This window comes from Dama dama, chromosome 6, assembly GCF_033118175.1.
Source record: "Dama dama isolate Ldn47 chromosome 6, ASM3311817v1, whole genome shotgun sequence".
NCBI classification, from domain to species: Eukaryota; Metazoa; Chordata; class Mammalia; order Artiodactyla; family Cervidae; genus Dama; species Dama dama.
In genome coordinates, this window is record NC_083686.1 from 47,839,468 (window position 1) to 47,853,538 (window position 14,071).

Genomic DNA, 14,071 nt, shown 5'->3' on the forward strand with positions numbered 1-14,071 from the left:
TGCTTTTGAACTGTGGTGTTGGAGAAGACTCTTGAGATTCCCAAGGAGATCAAACCAATCAAAAGGAAATCAACCCTGAATATTCATTAGAAAGACCAAAGCTGAAGATGAAGCTCCAAAACTTTGGCCACCTGATGCGAAGAGCTGACTCATTAGAAAAGACCCTGATGCTGGGAAAGACTGACAGCAAAAGGAGACGAGGGTGGCAGAGGATAAGATGGTTAGAGAGCATCATCAGCTTAATGGACATGAGTCTGAGCAAACTCCAGAAGATAGTGCAGGACAGGGAAGCCTAGCACGCTGCAGTCCATGGGTTCGCAGTGAGTCAGAGATGACTTAGTAACTGTACAACAACTGGGACATAGAGGACAGCAGCAGGGACTTCAGTAACCTTTTAGTTACCTTCGGGCATATTTTGTTTGGCCCAGTCTGGGGAAGATCAGGCTAGGAGCAAACATCTGCCTCCCTGCTTCCTAATGAACTCTGGATTACTGCCACTTTTTGCTATGAGGCCTTGTCCTCAGTGTCTCCATCCTATGTTCTAGTTCCCTCATCTGCCCTACCTTCCTAGGAGGTAAGAATTTTGTCCTAGTCCTTATTAGAGAAGGATAGAAAAAGTTCAAGGACAAGAATCAATCTATTGTAATGCATTCTCTCAGTTTTTTATCTCTGGTCTGGTAATTATGGGTCCTAATTTATTATCTGCAATTTTCACAGGTAAAAAAGTGGAAACTTCCTCCAGGTTATATAACTAGTGAATAGAAAAGCTCAGCTTTTCGTCATTAGAGTGATAAAAAGTGTAGAAAGACATCTTTTATTACTCTAATGAAGAAAATATTTTACAATATTATATTATGATTTGATTATAATTTATTTATAATAAGTTGAGCAGCTTGGTGTAAATTTAAGGGAGCGTTTTGGAGTTACTGGTTTTAGTTTCTTGTTTTGTTATTGACTGGGGGATTTTTGCAGAAGCAAACTCCTGTGGTCTGCAGTTTGATTGTATAAGTGAGTATTAGCATGTCTCTGGTCAATAAGTTGTTAACATGAGATGAATAGTGTAGCCCTAAGAAAAGGTACTCAAGATACCACGTAAAACATTGCCATGCCAAGATCGTACTTAATGGCCCAGCCAATATTCCAAAATTCCTATATCAGTGAGATGTGATTATTAACATTATGCTTCTATAATGGTGGGATGTGTCTGCCTATAAAAGATTGGAAAGCTTCTTATAATTAGGCAGTCAGTCATAAAATTCCTACTTAAAGTATCCCTAATTGCAAGAGGAATTTTGGGTTTATACTTTCAGTTTACCAATGGGAGAGAAAGGCTAAGACTGTTTTGGAGGCTGAGCTCTCTGACTTTTACTATGTAGAATAAATTTAGGTCCTGGTCTGTTATTATCATGGGCTAGCAGCAGTGATAAAGAACCCGTCTGCCAATGCAGGTTAGATGTAAGAGAGGCTCATTCAATCCCTGGGTTGGGAAGATCCCCTGGAGGAGGGCATCACAACCCACTCTAGTCTTCTTACCTGGAGAATCCCATGGACAGAGGAGCCTGGCGGGCACCGGTCTATAGGTTCGCACAGTCAGACATGGTTGAAGCAACTTAGCAGGCAGTCACGCACAGTTAATAGCATGGCATTTAAAAATCTCAGCTTCTACAAACTGATGCATAAACTTCATTTCTTTCTTGTAAGGTCAGGTTCTTTTTAAAAGGTTATCTGAGACCTTGAAAAATTTTGTTCACAGCTGGTTACTCAGCCCTTATATGATGGATAGCATGGGGGTGTCCCTCAGAGTACATTTTCTTCTAATTGAATTTCAAGTTCAGGCTTTTAGGACAGTACCCATCGCTAGGAAATTTCAGATGAATGTTCTTTCTGATTTCTTCTGGTCAGCAGTAAATACCGAGCCACTTGGCCAGGCTGTGGCTGTAGCCGTTGGTCCTGGAGTCAGGGTTCACCATGAGCCTTCGAGGGCCGTGTCAGCTGTGTGCCTGCCTCTGCTTGAGGCACCGTCTCACACATCCTGGTCCTGCAGGGTGAGTGGAGAGAGGGACCCCGACATATACACACCAGCATGCCTGGAACAGGTAGCCAGTGGGAGCCGCGGTGTAGCGCAGGGGATGGAGCGTGGTGCTTCCTGACGACCTAGAGGGGCAGGGTGTCGGGAAAGTGGGAGGACTGCTCAAGAGGAAATGAAACTGTTGGTCGCTCAGTTGCATCCAAATTTTGTGACCCCATGGACTATAGCTACCAGGCTCCTCTGTCCATGGGATTCTCCAGGCAAGAATAGTGGGGTGGGTTGCCATTCCCTTTTCCAGAGGATCTTTCTGATCCAGGGATCAAACCGAGGTCCCCTGCATTGCAGGCAGATTCATTACCATCTGAGCCAGTAGGAAGGGGACATATGTATACATATAACTGATTCACTTTGTTGTACAGTGGAAACTAACACAACATTGTAAAGCAATTATATTCCAATAAAAAAATAAATTAAAAAAAAAAATCCCAGGGCTCTCCTTCCTGTGGTGTGAATTTGGTCACTTTCTCATTAAAGTGAGTAAATGTAAACTAATAGTTCCTTATTGGATCTCTTGCCCCTCATTGTAATTTAATTATCTTTATTCTTACCTACTGTCTGTCTTGTATTCGCCACTTTTGAACTAGTTCCTGATCATTATTAAGGCTGAAATTCAGCCTCCTCCTGATAAGTACCTGGTTAGTCTTTGTAAGAAATAAATTATCTTCATTTTAAATATAAATCCCTTCTTCATCTAATCCCCGAGAAGCATTGTGATCATCTCTGAGCAGTTATAATCCTTTTTATTATCCCCGGTCTAGTTTGTAACTTTCTTGGTTATATTTAACATGTTTATTACAATTTCATCTTATTGATGAGGTGTTTTATAAACTACATTGTTAACAATTTTAGGGCTTCCCCGGTAGCTCAGCTGGTAAAATTTTAAGCAAATGTAAAGAATTCCTATGAGTTTGGTTTTAGTTGGACCCTGAGATGCACAGATTGGATAAATCATAACCTTGGTTCAAGACGCACTTTTGTCGTTGATCTCTACATGACTGCCTGTGTTTTTGTTTATTTACAGTGTAATGTTGCTTATGAGCCTACCACCTAAGACTGAGAATTTGACTATTACCTAAAATTTTAATCCTAATTATGTAAAGCTCCTATTCCACTCCCTGGCTACTTCCTTACTATCATACTGATTTTTATGTTAATTATTCCCTTAACTCTTAAAGAATGTTTTCATGTATGTCTAAATAATATATTAAAGTTTTCTTATTTTTGAACTTTCTAAAAAGTTGTATTACACTTTTCTTTCCTCTGGGACTTAATTTTTTCATTCAATATTATGTTACTAAGATTAATGTATGAAGTATATAGCTAAACATCCTTATTTTAGTTTAGTAACTGGGGCCTACAGATTAAACTGACAGAAGTAAGCTTAGTGGAAGAAAAGGTTTACTACCTAACATCTCAAGGCCTTCACAGAAAAGAAGGAAGACTCAAAGAATGGTTGAATCTGAGAACCTGTTTTAGCAAAGAACAGTACATTGTGGAGAAGTGACAAGACAAGGAAAAGAGTTTGGGCTGCTAGAGATGGTAAATCCTGGGAAGGTGAATACATGGGGGAAACCGATGGAAAATAAGGACTATTCAGTGAGGCTTCTTTGTGCAGCTCCATCTCTGTGCATACTTTGTGTTGCTGGTGACAGCGGTTTGTCCTCTTCTTGGTTAGCGAAAAGGAAGAGAGGAGGCTGCTTTTAGGGAGGAAGGAGGAGCAGAGTGCTTTTCCCTCCTCTGTTCTTTCTCTGTTGCCTTCAGCTTAAAACCGTCCTTATGCCCAGGTGCCATGTTTTGTGGTGCCACACTGCGGTCTTCACTAGATTGCAGGCTATGTAAAAAATTCATTTAAAGTTTGACCAGCAGTGTTTGTGAGTCCTCATTCATTTACCTTATTTCTACAATTTGGTGTTGTCAGACTTAGTTTTTTTCCCATCAAGTAAGGGTAAAATGACACCTTGTGTATTTTCTTTCTTTATAGTTCAACTCTCACATCCATACATGACTCCTGGAAAAACCATAGCCTTGACTAAACGGACCTTTATTGGCAAAGTAATGCCTCTGCTTTTTAATAAACTGTCTAGGTTGGTCATAACTTTTCTTCCAAGGAGCAAGTGTCTTTTAATTTCATGGCTGCAGTCATCATCTGCAGTGATTTTGGAGCCCCCCAAAATGAAGTCTGTCACTGTTTTCATTGTTTCCCCATCTATTTGCCATGAAGTGATGGGACCGGATGCCATGATCTTAGTTTTCTGTATGTTGAGTTTTAAGCCAACTTTTCCCCTCTCCTCTTTCACTTTCATCAAGAGGCTTTTTAGTTCTTTGCTTTCTGCCGTAAGGTGGTGTCATCTGCATATCTGTGGTTATTGATATTTCTCCCAACAGTCTTGATTCCAGCTTGTGCTTCATCCAGCCCTGCATTTCTCATGATGTACTCTGCATATAAGTTAAATAAGCAGGGTGACAATATACAGCCTTGACGTACTCCTTTCCCGATTTGGAACCAGTCTGTTGTTCCATGTCCAGTTCTAAGTGTTGCTTCTTGACCTGCATACAGATTTCTCGGGAGGCAGGTCAGGTGATCTGGTATTCCTGTCTCTTTAAGAATTTTCCATAGTTTGTTGTGAAGAATTGATGCTTTTGAATTGTGGTGTTGGAGAAGACTCTTTGAGAGTCCCTAGGACTGCAAGGAGATCCAACCAGTCCATCCTAAAGGAAATCAGTCCTGAATATTCATTGGAAAGACTGACGCTGAAGCTGAAACTCCACTACTTTGGCCACCTGATGCGAAGAACTAACTCATTTGAAAAGATCCTGATGCTGGGAAAGATTGAAGGCGGGAGGAGAAGGGGACGACAGAGGATGAGATGGTTGGATGGCATCACTGACTCAATGGACACGAGTTTGAGTAAACTCTGGGAGTTGGTGATGGACAGGGGGGCCTGGCGTGCTGCCGTCCATGGGGTCACAAAGAGTCGGACACGACTGAGCGACTGAACTGAACTGTGTATTTTCATTCTTATTACTGATGAAAGCAAGCATCTCTTCATATGTTTATTTTCTTAAGAATAACAAAAAGCAAAATCAGAAAATTGTAAAACTTTCCTGAAAGACTTTAAAGAAGTGGGAAGATATTTCATGCAAATGTATAAGAATATAGTTACCCCAAATTGATCTGTAACAGACAAATTTTGTGGAACTAGGAAAGATGGCTCCAAATTGAATAGGAAAGAACAATAGCCACACTGTCGCAGAAGAAAAATAGGGATGCCTTGCAGTATCAGACATCAGAACCTGTTAGTAAGCTCTTATAATTAAGAAAGAATGATTTTAGTATAGATGTGAGTTAATTGATAGAATAGAGAGGTCAAAAACAGACCCCCACATATAAAGAACTAGAATCTGTATAAATGATGACTTGGATAACCTTTAACTCATCAGTTCCTCCTTTTGAACTCTTTCCCATGGAACTATAAAAGTAAATCATGCCAAATACGTAAGATGTTTATTGTATAACATCATATATATTGAAAATCTGGAGTGAAATGTTCATTAATAGGGAGCTCATTAAATAAATTATAAAATGCACAGAGTTTTATATGGATGCTAAATAGTGTAAGGAGTGCTCAGTACTGACAGAGAAAGATGCATCTTTCCGTTAAGTAAAAATAAGGTGTGTGGGTGGGCGAGTGTAGGAAAAAACCTGCAAGCAGATATATACCAGTAGTGATTACATGTGTGGGGAGGGGCAGGGATTTTACTTTCTGGTTTTAATGTTTTGATATGTTTTCCATATTAGGAACTAACATGTAATTTTTAAAGAACTAAATAAAACAAACATTTAAATGAAAAATTTCTAATACTAGTAAAACCATAACTAATTTTAAATTGTTTGAAGTTGGAGTTTCTTTTGGATACTATTATGGTAGAATATCGGACTATGCGGAATATGGACCTGGCTCAATCAAAGCTTCCTTTCCTATAGGTATCACAGAGAGTTACCCAGGAGTGCATTTTTAAGTTTCTGATAGAGAAAATAGAACAACAATGACTGTTTTTTCATCTGCATAGTCTGTAGTTTAAGGGTTTGTGGTTATGAAGCTAATATTCCTGAATTTAGAACTTGTTGAATTAGATGTTGAGGGCTTCCCTAGTGGCTCAGTTGTAAAGAATCCGCCTGCTGGTGCAGGAGACATGGGTTCGATCCCTGAGTCAGCAATATCCCCTGGAGGAGGGCATGGCAACCCACTCTAGTATTCTTGCCTAGAAAGTCCTATAGACAAAGGAGCCTGGTGGGCTATAGTCTACCAGGTCACAAAGAGTCGGACATGACTTAGCAACTAAACAACAACAAAGTAGGCGTTCAGCTAAATTCTTAGAGAAAAACGATAACATTCTTAGAAATGGGGAAGATTGACAGTAGTAGATTATATCGTGAAAGTTAAAATTGGTTATTAATTCGGTTAGTTGAAATGATGAGACTACTCATAAAAGACTTATAACCTATTTGCCACACAATTGATTTTTTTTTTATTTTTTTTTTAGATTCCTGTTCATCCTGTGCCTGATCCCTTAGTTCATGAAGTTCTAAACTTAGCTTTTAAGCACTTTAAACATAAGGAAGGGTAAGTAAAATACTTACGGCATTGTTACTTTTATCTGCAGTCTAGACTTAGACTGTTAATTTGAATTTTCCTCAATTATTTGTTACTGGAGTTCAAAGTAGTTACGCCTTTATGTTTTTTAATCCACACAAGATGCTTAGGGAAAGGATTTTGTAAAAATAATTCTTAAAACCATTGATTGAATTTTTAAGAATCAGGTTAAATTTCCTGGCAAATTAAAATGTAGAGATAGGAGAAAATTCATGTGGTTTTTATCATTCTGCAAGTGAATCTTCAGAGAAAACTTATATAACACCCTGATAAGGAATTTTCAGATTTATTACAAAAGAGTGTTTGCAGAAAAATCTAATGAAATAATGTGTTTGTTCTTTTTGTTGCTTTAGATATTCAGGAACCAACACTGGGAATGTGCATATTATTGCAGATTTATATGCAGAAGTGATAGGCGTTCTTGCCCAATCAAAGTAAGTTTCATAAATCACTGATCTTGACTTGTTTTAGAATGCCTCATTACTAACTGACAGAATAGACACTAACTAGTTTAGGTCTCTTATTTCTGTTTTCCATAGAATTTTGTGAAGTCGGATTCACTTTTTATTATTTTGCTACTGTGTTTTTAGAGGATTTTTCAGTGACAACCATACTTCAGTTCTACAAATTGTTTTCACTTATTTGGTGTTTTCCATAACACCTGAATTAAGGAAGTCAGAAATTGCCAAAAATTGTCGGATCATTACCTTATTCCCTGTGTTTCACAGTTCTGTGAGAAGTATTTTTCGAACTCTTGTCAAAGCTAATAATTACTTTTAGTGGTTTCTAGTTGAGTGCCTTTATTTCTGAGAGAGCAGTACAGTGTCTTCCTTCTAACTATCTTAATTTGTTTTAATACTGAACAGAGTTTTGAATAGATAGAAGACATACCAAAAAGGGATGATAAGATATACTAGAGTACTCCATAAAAGGGGTTATTCATTAGGAGTTACATGCATTGATTGTATTGAACCATAATTATCATAAACACTAAAAAGGATGCTTGTCTTTCGTATCTTGTGCTTATTCTAAAGACTGTGGAAGGTTTTGAATTGCCTTTGTTCCTACTTGGAAATCTATAAGGCAGAAAGGATCATTTCAGATTTTCTTGGGTGCTATTTAAAGAGTCAGTCTTTGGCCCTGAAATCATCATGTAACAACCTTTTAAATTCTAAAGGAGCCAACGCAATTATTGTTAACATTTAGTAGTTTAGATTTTAATACTAAGTAATGTATTTTATTTAGTATTTACTATCTTTTAATTTGGGCTTCCCAGGTAGCGCTAGTGGTAAAGAACCTGCCTGCCAATTCAGGAGACTCAAGAGATGTGTGTTCAGTCCCTGAGTCAGGAATATCCCCTGGAGGAGGACATGGCAACCCACTCCAGTATTCTTGCCTGGAGAAGCCCATAGACAGAGGAGCCTGGCGGGCTGCAGTCCTTAAGATCACATAGAGTCGGACACAACTGAACTGACTTAGTATGCAAACATCTTTTAATTTAGTAATTTTTTTTATCCTTTGTAATTTACCAGAGACTCTTGTATACCCAATGTTATAGAACTTGGAATATAGTTGGAGTATTTGAAATGACTTAGACAATAGTATTTTAATATTGCACTTACATTTAACCAACAGTGAATCCCTGTCTCAGGAATATAGCTACTAAAACATGAGCAATGATATATTTCTTTTTATGGCCCTGTAGTTCATGATAGTTTGATTTTTATTGAGAATGACTTTCTATCAGGAATATAGGTTAGAAATGCTAAATAATACATGAACAAGTTGGATCCAGAAGAACCCTACATCATAGCTAAGTTAAATCTAGGATTGTATGGACAGTAAATAAAAATATTTATAGTAAAGGATAGTAAATATAAGGTGAATATATGACATGTTGCTCAGTCTCATTGGTCTTGGAGTAGAAAATGGCAATCCACTCCAGTATTCTTGCCTGGAAAATTCCATGGACAGAGGAGCCTGGCAGCTACAGTCCACTGGGTCACAAACAGCTGGACATGACTGAACAATTGAGGACACTCGCTGGGCTAGTTGTTAGAGAAATGCCACTCGGAGCAGTAATGACGTGTTTTCCACCCTCACATACGGTGAACATGAGAAAAGATGTGGACAGATCCACATTTGGTTGGGCTGATGGCACCACCATTTGAGAGGAAAAGTGGTGAGGTGGGGAAGGGGTGAGGAGAAAGAGAAAGGCTGGGGGTGTTTTAGAATCTTGTCTATGCATTTCCTTTGATTATAGTGACTAATAATTATTATGAGAAATTTAATAAAAGAAAAAAATCTTTAGATTCTAATATTATTGCAGTGGAAGGAATTTTATTCACTTTATATTTTCTTTATAAAATGCAAAAGAATACTTTCATGGAAAATGGTGTTGTATTCTCCAAGACTGAAATGGAAATAAGTTATACTTCACATCTTGTGTCCATATTTCATTAATATGTAATTGATATCTATATTTATTAATATTAATATGTAATCAGTGACCATGGGGTAGTATGCTTTGTCATTTTAACTTTCAAGGACTAGTTTCCCCAAGTAACATTAATAGTAAAACTCTTTACTTAATATAAGCAATCTGTTTATTGTATTTTTCATAATACATAGTATATGTTTCATAATATACAGAGGGTAAATGAAGTATTATTGATTAACAAACTATCAGATATCTTTTTGCAATGTAAACAAAGAAAAACTTAGTAGCCTTAACAACTGGGGTCATTTGAATCCAAGACGGTGCTCAGTGTTTTGAAAACATTGTGATTCTCTAGCTTATTCGCATTGTGAGACCAGTGCCCCCCGTTCTTCTTCAGTTTCTCTACAGTGTAAGAGGATGATAAATTTTAGTGATAATTAGTAGTCTACAGTTGATTGGTTTATCTCATTAAACAAATGTATAGCTTCAGTCTACCCTCCTTGTCACTCAGATTGCAGACTTCTTTAAAAAGGAACCTTAAAATTTAGAGACACTCTCTGATTTACATATGGATGTTTTATGGGTAGGTTATTAGATCTTACTTTTATGATGATTATTAATAAGTGTAGTAATGTTGTATCGATGGTATTAAAACAATAAGAAATTATAATTCTATAAGAAAAATTTCTAATTCTAATATGGAATAAGAAATTCTAGTTTCTTATTAGAAATTTTTATTAAATTTCTAAAAAAAAAAAAAAGAAAGATTCTTATTAAATTTCTTATTAGAAATTAGAATTTCTCCCTAAGGCATTTTTGACTTGAAAAACTAAATGAATAGCAAATTTAGAATAACAAAGAATTTTGTTTTCATCTATATGTTTTTCTGGTAGTTTTGATGAGGGCAGAGAAAGGAGATGGTGTTTAGGTAAAACACATTCTGATTTCAACCTTAAATATCATGTGAGACATGAGTGTTTTTAAGTCATATCAAGTTATGTATCCATGTATTTTAAAGGTTTCAGGCTGTGAGGAAGAAGTTTGTGACAGAATTAAAAGAACTGCGGCAAAAGGAACAAAGTCCACATGTGGTACAAAGCGTCATCAGCTTAATAATGGGAATGAAGTTTTTCCGAGTGAAAATGTATCCTGTAGAAGATTTTGAAGCATCATTTCAGTTCATGCAGGTGACCTGCCCTTTTCAACTGCAGTGACTGAAATTAGCCTAACAGTAGTTGTTTTCTCTTTTAATGACTTTTTAAAAAGAAACAAAAACAATATGAATTAATGATAGTTATTCATTCCTTATTCCAAGTGTTAAATTGTCACAAGTGTGAATTAACTTTCTTTTTAAATTTGAGCATGATTTTGAACTTAGTTTTCTTATAAAATTGCAGAATGTTTAAGAAATTATTGTGATATTAACATTTCTTTAATCTTCTTCCTTTGTTAATCTAATATATCTTTTCCCCCCTCTGAAGGAATGTGCTCAGTATTTCTTAGAAGTAAAAGATAAAGATATAAAACATGCACTTGCTGGTTTATTTGTGGAGATTCTTATCCCTGTAGCTGCTGTAAGTCCATTTTTACTTTTATGTTGTATTTAAAAGTCTCTGTTCACTGAAGAGTTACCACATGATACATTCTTACTTTCTTGTAATCTCATAGACAGTAAAGTGGAAACTTTGAATGTTATTTGGGTGTAGGAAAATCTTTATTAGACAAATAGCAGAAGAACATCGATCAGTCTTTTAATTAAAAGAACAAGCCCAGACCCTTAAGATTTAGAGACCATTAACAGGCAGTGTTTTTGCAACCTCGAAATAATGCTCCTCTCAAGCAGCTCAGTGTAACACACTGCATTTAATGGCATTCGCTCCTTACAGGGTGGCTGCCATTTTAATGCTTCTGAAGAATTTAAAAGTACTGTGACGTATATCCTAGATTTTACAGGACTGTCTCACTTTTAAATGTTCATTTCTGTAGTTTTCATAACATTCATCATATCTGTCAAAATATGTATCCTAAGTTATTTAGAAAATATGATTATTAAAAATACGATCATGGTAACGTCTAGGGAAACAGATTTATGAAAGCTTCTCTTGGTCTAAATTCATTTATTTCTCAAAATTAATTTGTAGTTGCTACTAACATGTGTGTATGTGTATTAGTTCCTCAGTTGTGTCCGACTCTTTGTGACCCCATGGATTATATAGTCCATGGGATTCTCCAAGCCAGAATGCTGGAGTGGGTAGCCTTTCCCTTCTCCAGGCAATCTTCCTGACCCAGGGATTGAACCCAGGTCTCCCGCACTGCAGGCAGATTTACCATCTGAGCCATCAGGGAAGCCCATACACTAGTAACATAATGTGAAATAGGATTTAGGGATTTTAGAATACTTAGACATGCTAGAATTTTTTTGCTCCCTGTGTGGTTTTTTTTTGTGTGTGTGTGTGGTATGTGATAATGCTATTTACTTTCAGTTTACTATGTACTGCTGTGTGAATGATAATTCTTTATATTTATACACACACACATATTTCATTTTAAAAAACTTAATGGAGGTAAAATTGACTTAAACTACACATATTTAAAGTGTACAATTGGACATATGTATACATCTGTAAAACCTTTACCACAATGAAGATAGTGTACATTTCTACCATACTCCAAAAGTGTCTTCATGCTCCTTTTTAATCCCTGCTACCACTCACCCCACATTTTTCTCAGATCTAACCAATGATCTTTCTATTCCTGTACTTCGTTTTGGGTTTACTAGAGTTTTATATTAATGGAATCTTACACTACAGACTCTTTTCTGGTTTCTTTTGCTCTGCATAGTTATTTTGAGTTCAAGCTATGTTACAGAATGTATCAGCAATTTATTCACTGTTGACAAGTATTCTATTGTATGGATACACAGTTCAGTTATGTATATACCTGTTTGGAGATATTTGTTCCCTAGAAGTGATTTGAGTTACTGCTTATCCATCCCGAATTGTCATGTGTGCTTCCCCTTTGTCTGAAAATCTGTTTTTACCAGATATCTGAGAGTATGCTGTAGTTTTTAAGACAGTTCTTCAAGAGGAGCAGATTGTAGGAAGAAAGACTTTGGACTGTGGTCCATTATTACTGTTGCCTTGTTCTTCTTTTATGCCGTGTTTACTTGTTCAGTTTGTTTACTAGGGTTGTCCTAACAAAGTACCACAAACTAGGTGGCTTAAACAGCAAAAATTTATTGTCTCACAGTTACGGAGGCTAGATGTCTGAGACCAAGATGTTGGCAAGTTGGTTTTTTGAGTGCTGTGAGGAAGATCTGTTCCATGCCTCTTGCCTAGCTTCTGGTAGTTTGCTGAAAATCTCTGACATTCCTTGTCTTGTAGAAGTTTCACCCTGATCTATGCTTCATCATTACATGGTGTTCTCCTTGTGTGCATGTCTATGTCTGCATTTCCCCCGCTTTTTGAGGACACTAGTCATGTTGGAGTAGCACCCCCTTCCCCTGCCAATAGGACCTTATCTTGTAAATATAACTAACTATATCTGCAGTGATCTTCTTATAAGGTCACATTATGAGGTGTGTGGGTTGGGACTTCAGTGTCTGAATTTTGGGACAGTTCAGCCCATAACACCTGCCTCTGTACATGGAGCTTCTTCTGTCTGGAACATTCTTGCCCCTTTCATGACCCCCAGCCTCCTTTCTGAGTTGACCTCTGCTTACGCATTCATCATCTGTATTGAGGGCTTTCTGTGTGTTAGGGCCTCTCCTATACACAGAGTAGAATGATCAGGGTAGGTAACATTTTTTACTCTTAGATATCTTATATCCAGTAAGCTAACTCACAATAAATGAATATGTACAATATGCAGTATGCCAGATGTGTTGGTGAGTACTATGGAGAAGTGTAAAGCAGGGTAGGAACCTAAAAATGCTGCAGTGGGTAGGGGGGTTGAAATTTTAAATAGAGTGATTAGGAAAGACCAGGCTTCCCTGGTGGCTCAGCTGATAAATAATCCGCCAGCAATGTGGGAGACCTGGGTTCGATCCCTGGGTTGGGAAGATACCCTGGAGAAGGGAATGGCTTCCCATTCCAGTATTCTGGCCTGGAGAATTCCATGGACTGTATAGTCCATGGATCATAAAAGTTGGACACGGCTGAGTGACTTTCACCTTTAGCAAAGACCACCACCTTGAAAGGGATGATAACAGTTGACCAAAAACTAAAGGAATGCAGCAGCAAGGCATACCAGATTTGGGGGAAGACTTTCTTAGGCAGAAGGAGCCAGCACAGTCATCCTGAAGCCGGAGCATGTTTGATGTGTTCTAGGAATAACAGAGATGCTAGTGTGGCTGGATCCCAGGGCAGGGGCCAGAGCAGTGGGAGATAAGGTCAGAGAGGTTACCTGGGATGCTACTGTAGTATTTTAGGCAAGGAAATGCTGGGTTCAGTGTATCTGTTACTTCCTTACGGAGTTGTTCACTGGGGCCCATTCTGAGTGCCCTAAGAGCACACAGAATTTTTTCTTAGAGTTTTTTTTGTGCCACATTTTCATTGCCTGTTTACTTGTCTCTAGTCTGCCTGTTCACCAGGGCAGGGACCTGGTTTATCTTATTTACTTTATGGAACTTCCATTAGATACTCAGGGAATTATTAACTAATTTCAAACCTTACAGAACCTTTCTGTAATCCTTGTATAGTTTGATCTAACGTTTGTAACCATTTTCTTTGTTTTTATATTATCTTTTTACCTAGGCTGTGAAAAACGAAGTGAATGTTCCCTGCTTGAAAAATTTTGTGGAGATGCTTTATCAAACTACTTTTGAACTGAGTTCCAGAAAGAAACATTCATTGGTATGAGAAACATATTTATTTGGAATTTTAATAA

General features: G+C 37.4%; 1 protein-coding gene across 14 annotated transcripts in view; it reads left to right on the forward strand.

Moving 5' to 3' along the window:
• FRYL (FRY like transcription coactivator) overlaps positions 1 to 14,071 on the forward strand; it is a 300,909-nt gene that overhangs the window by 183,677 nt on the left and 103,161 nt on the right. For all 14 annotated transcript variants that reach the window (XR_009693420.1, XM_061146006.1, XM_061146005.1 and 11 more), the window contains 5 exons: positions 6,635 to 6,714; positions 7,098 to 7,178; positions 10,203 to 10,371; positions 10,666 to 10,758; positions 13,939 to 14,037. Coding sequence is in view for 13 of the 14 variants with exons in the window: in XM_061146006.1 (XP_061001989.1) it covers positions 6,635 to 6,714; positions 7,098 to 7,178; positions 10,203 to 10,371; positions 10,666 to 10,758; positions 13,939 to 14,037 (522 nt within the window). In the remaining variant the exon portion in view is untranslated. The remainder of the gene's footprint in view (positions 1 to 6,634; positions 6,715 to 7,097; positions 7,179 to 10,202; positions 10,372 to 10,665; positions 10,759 to 13,938; positions 14,038 to 14,071) is intronic.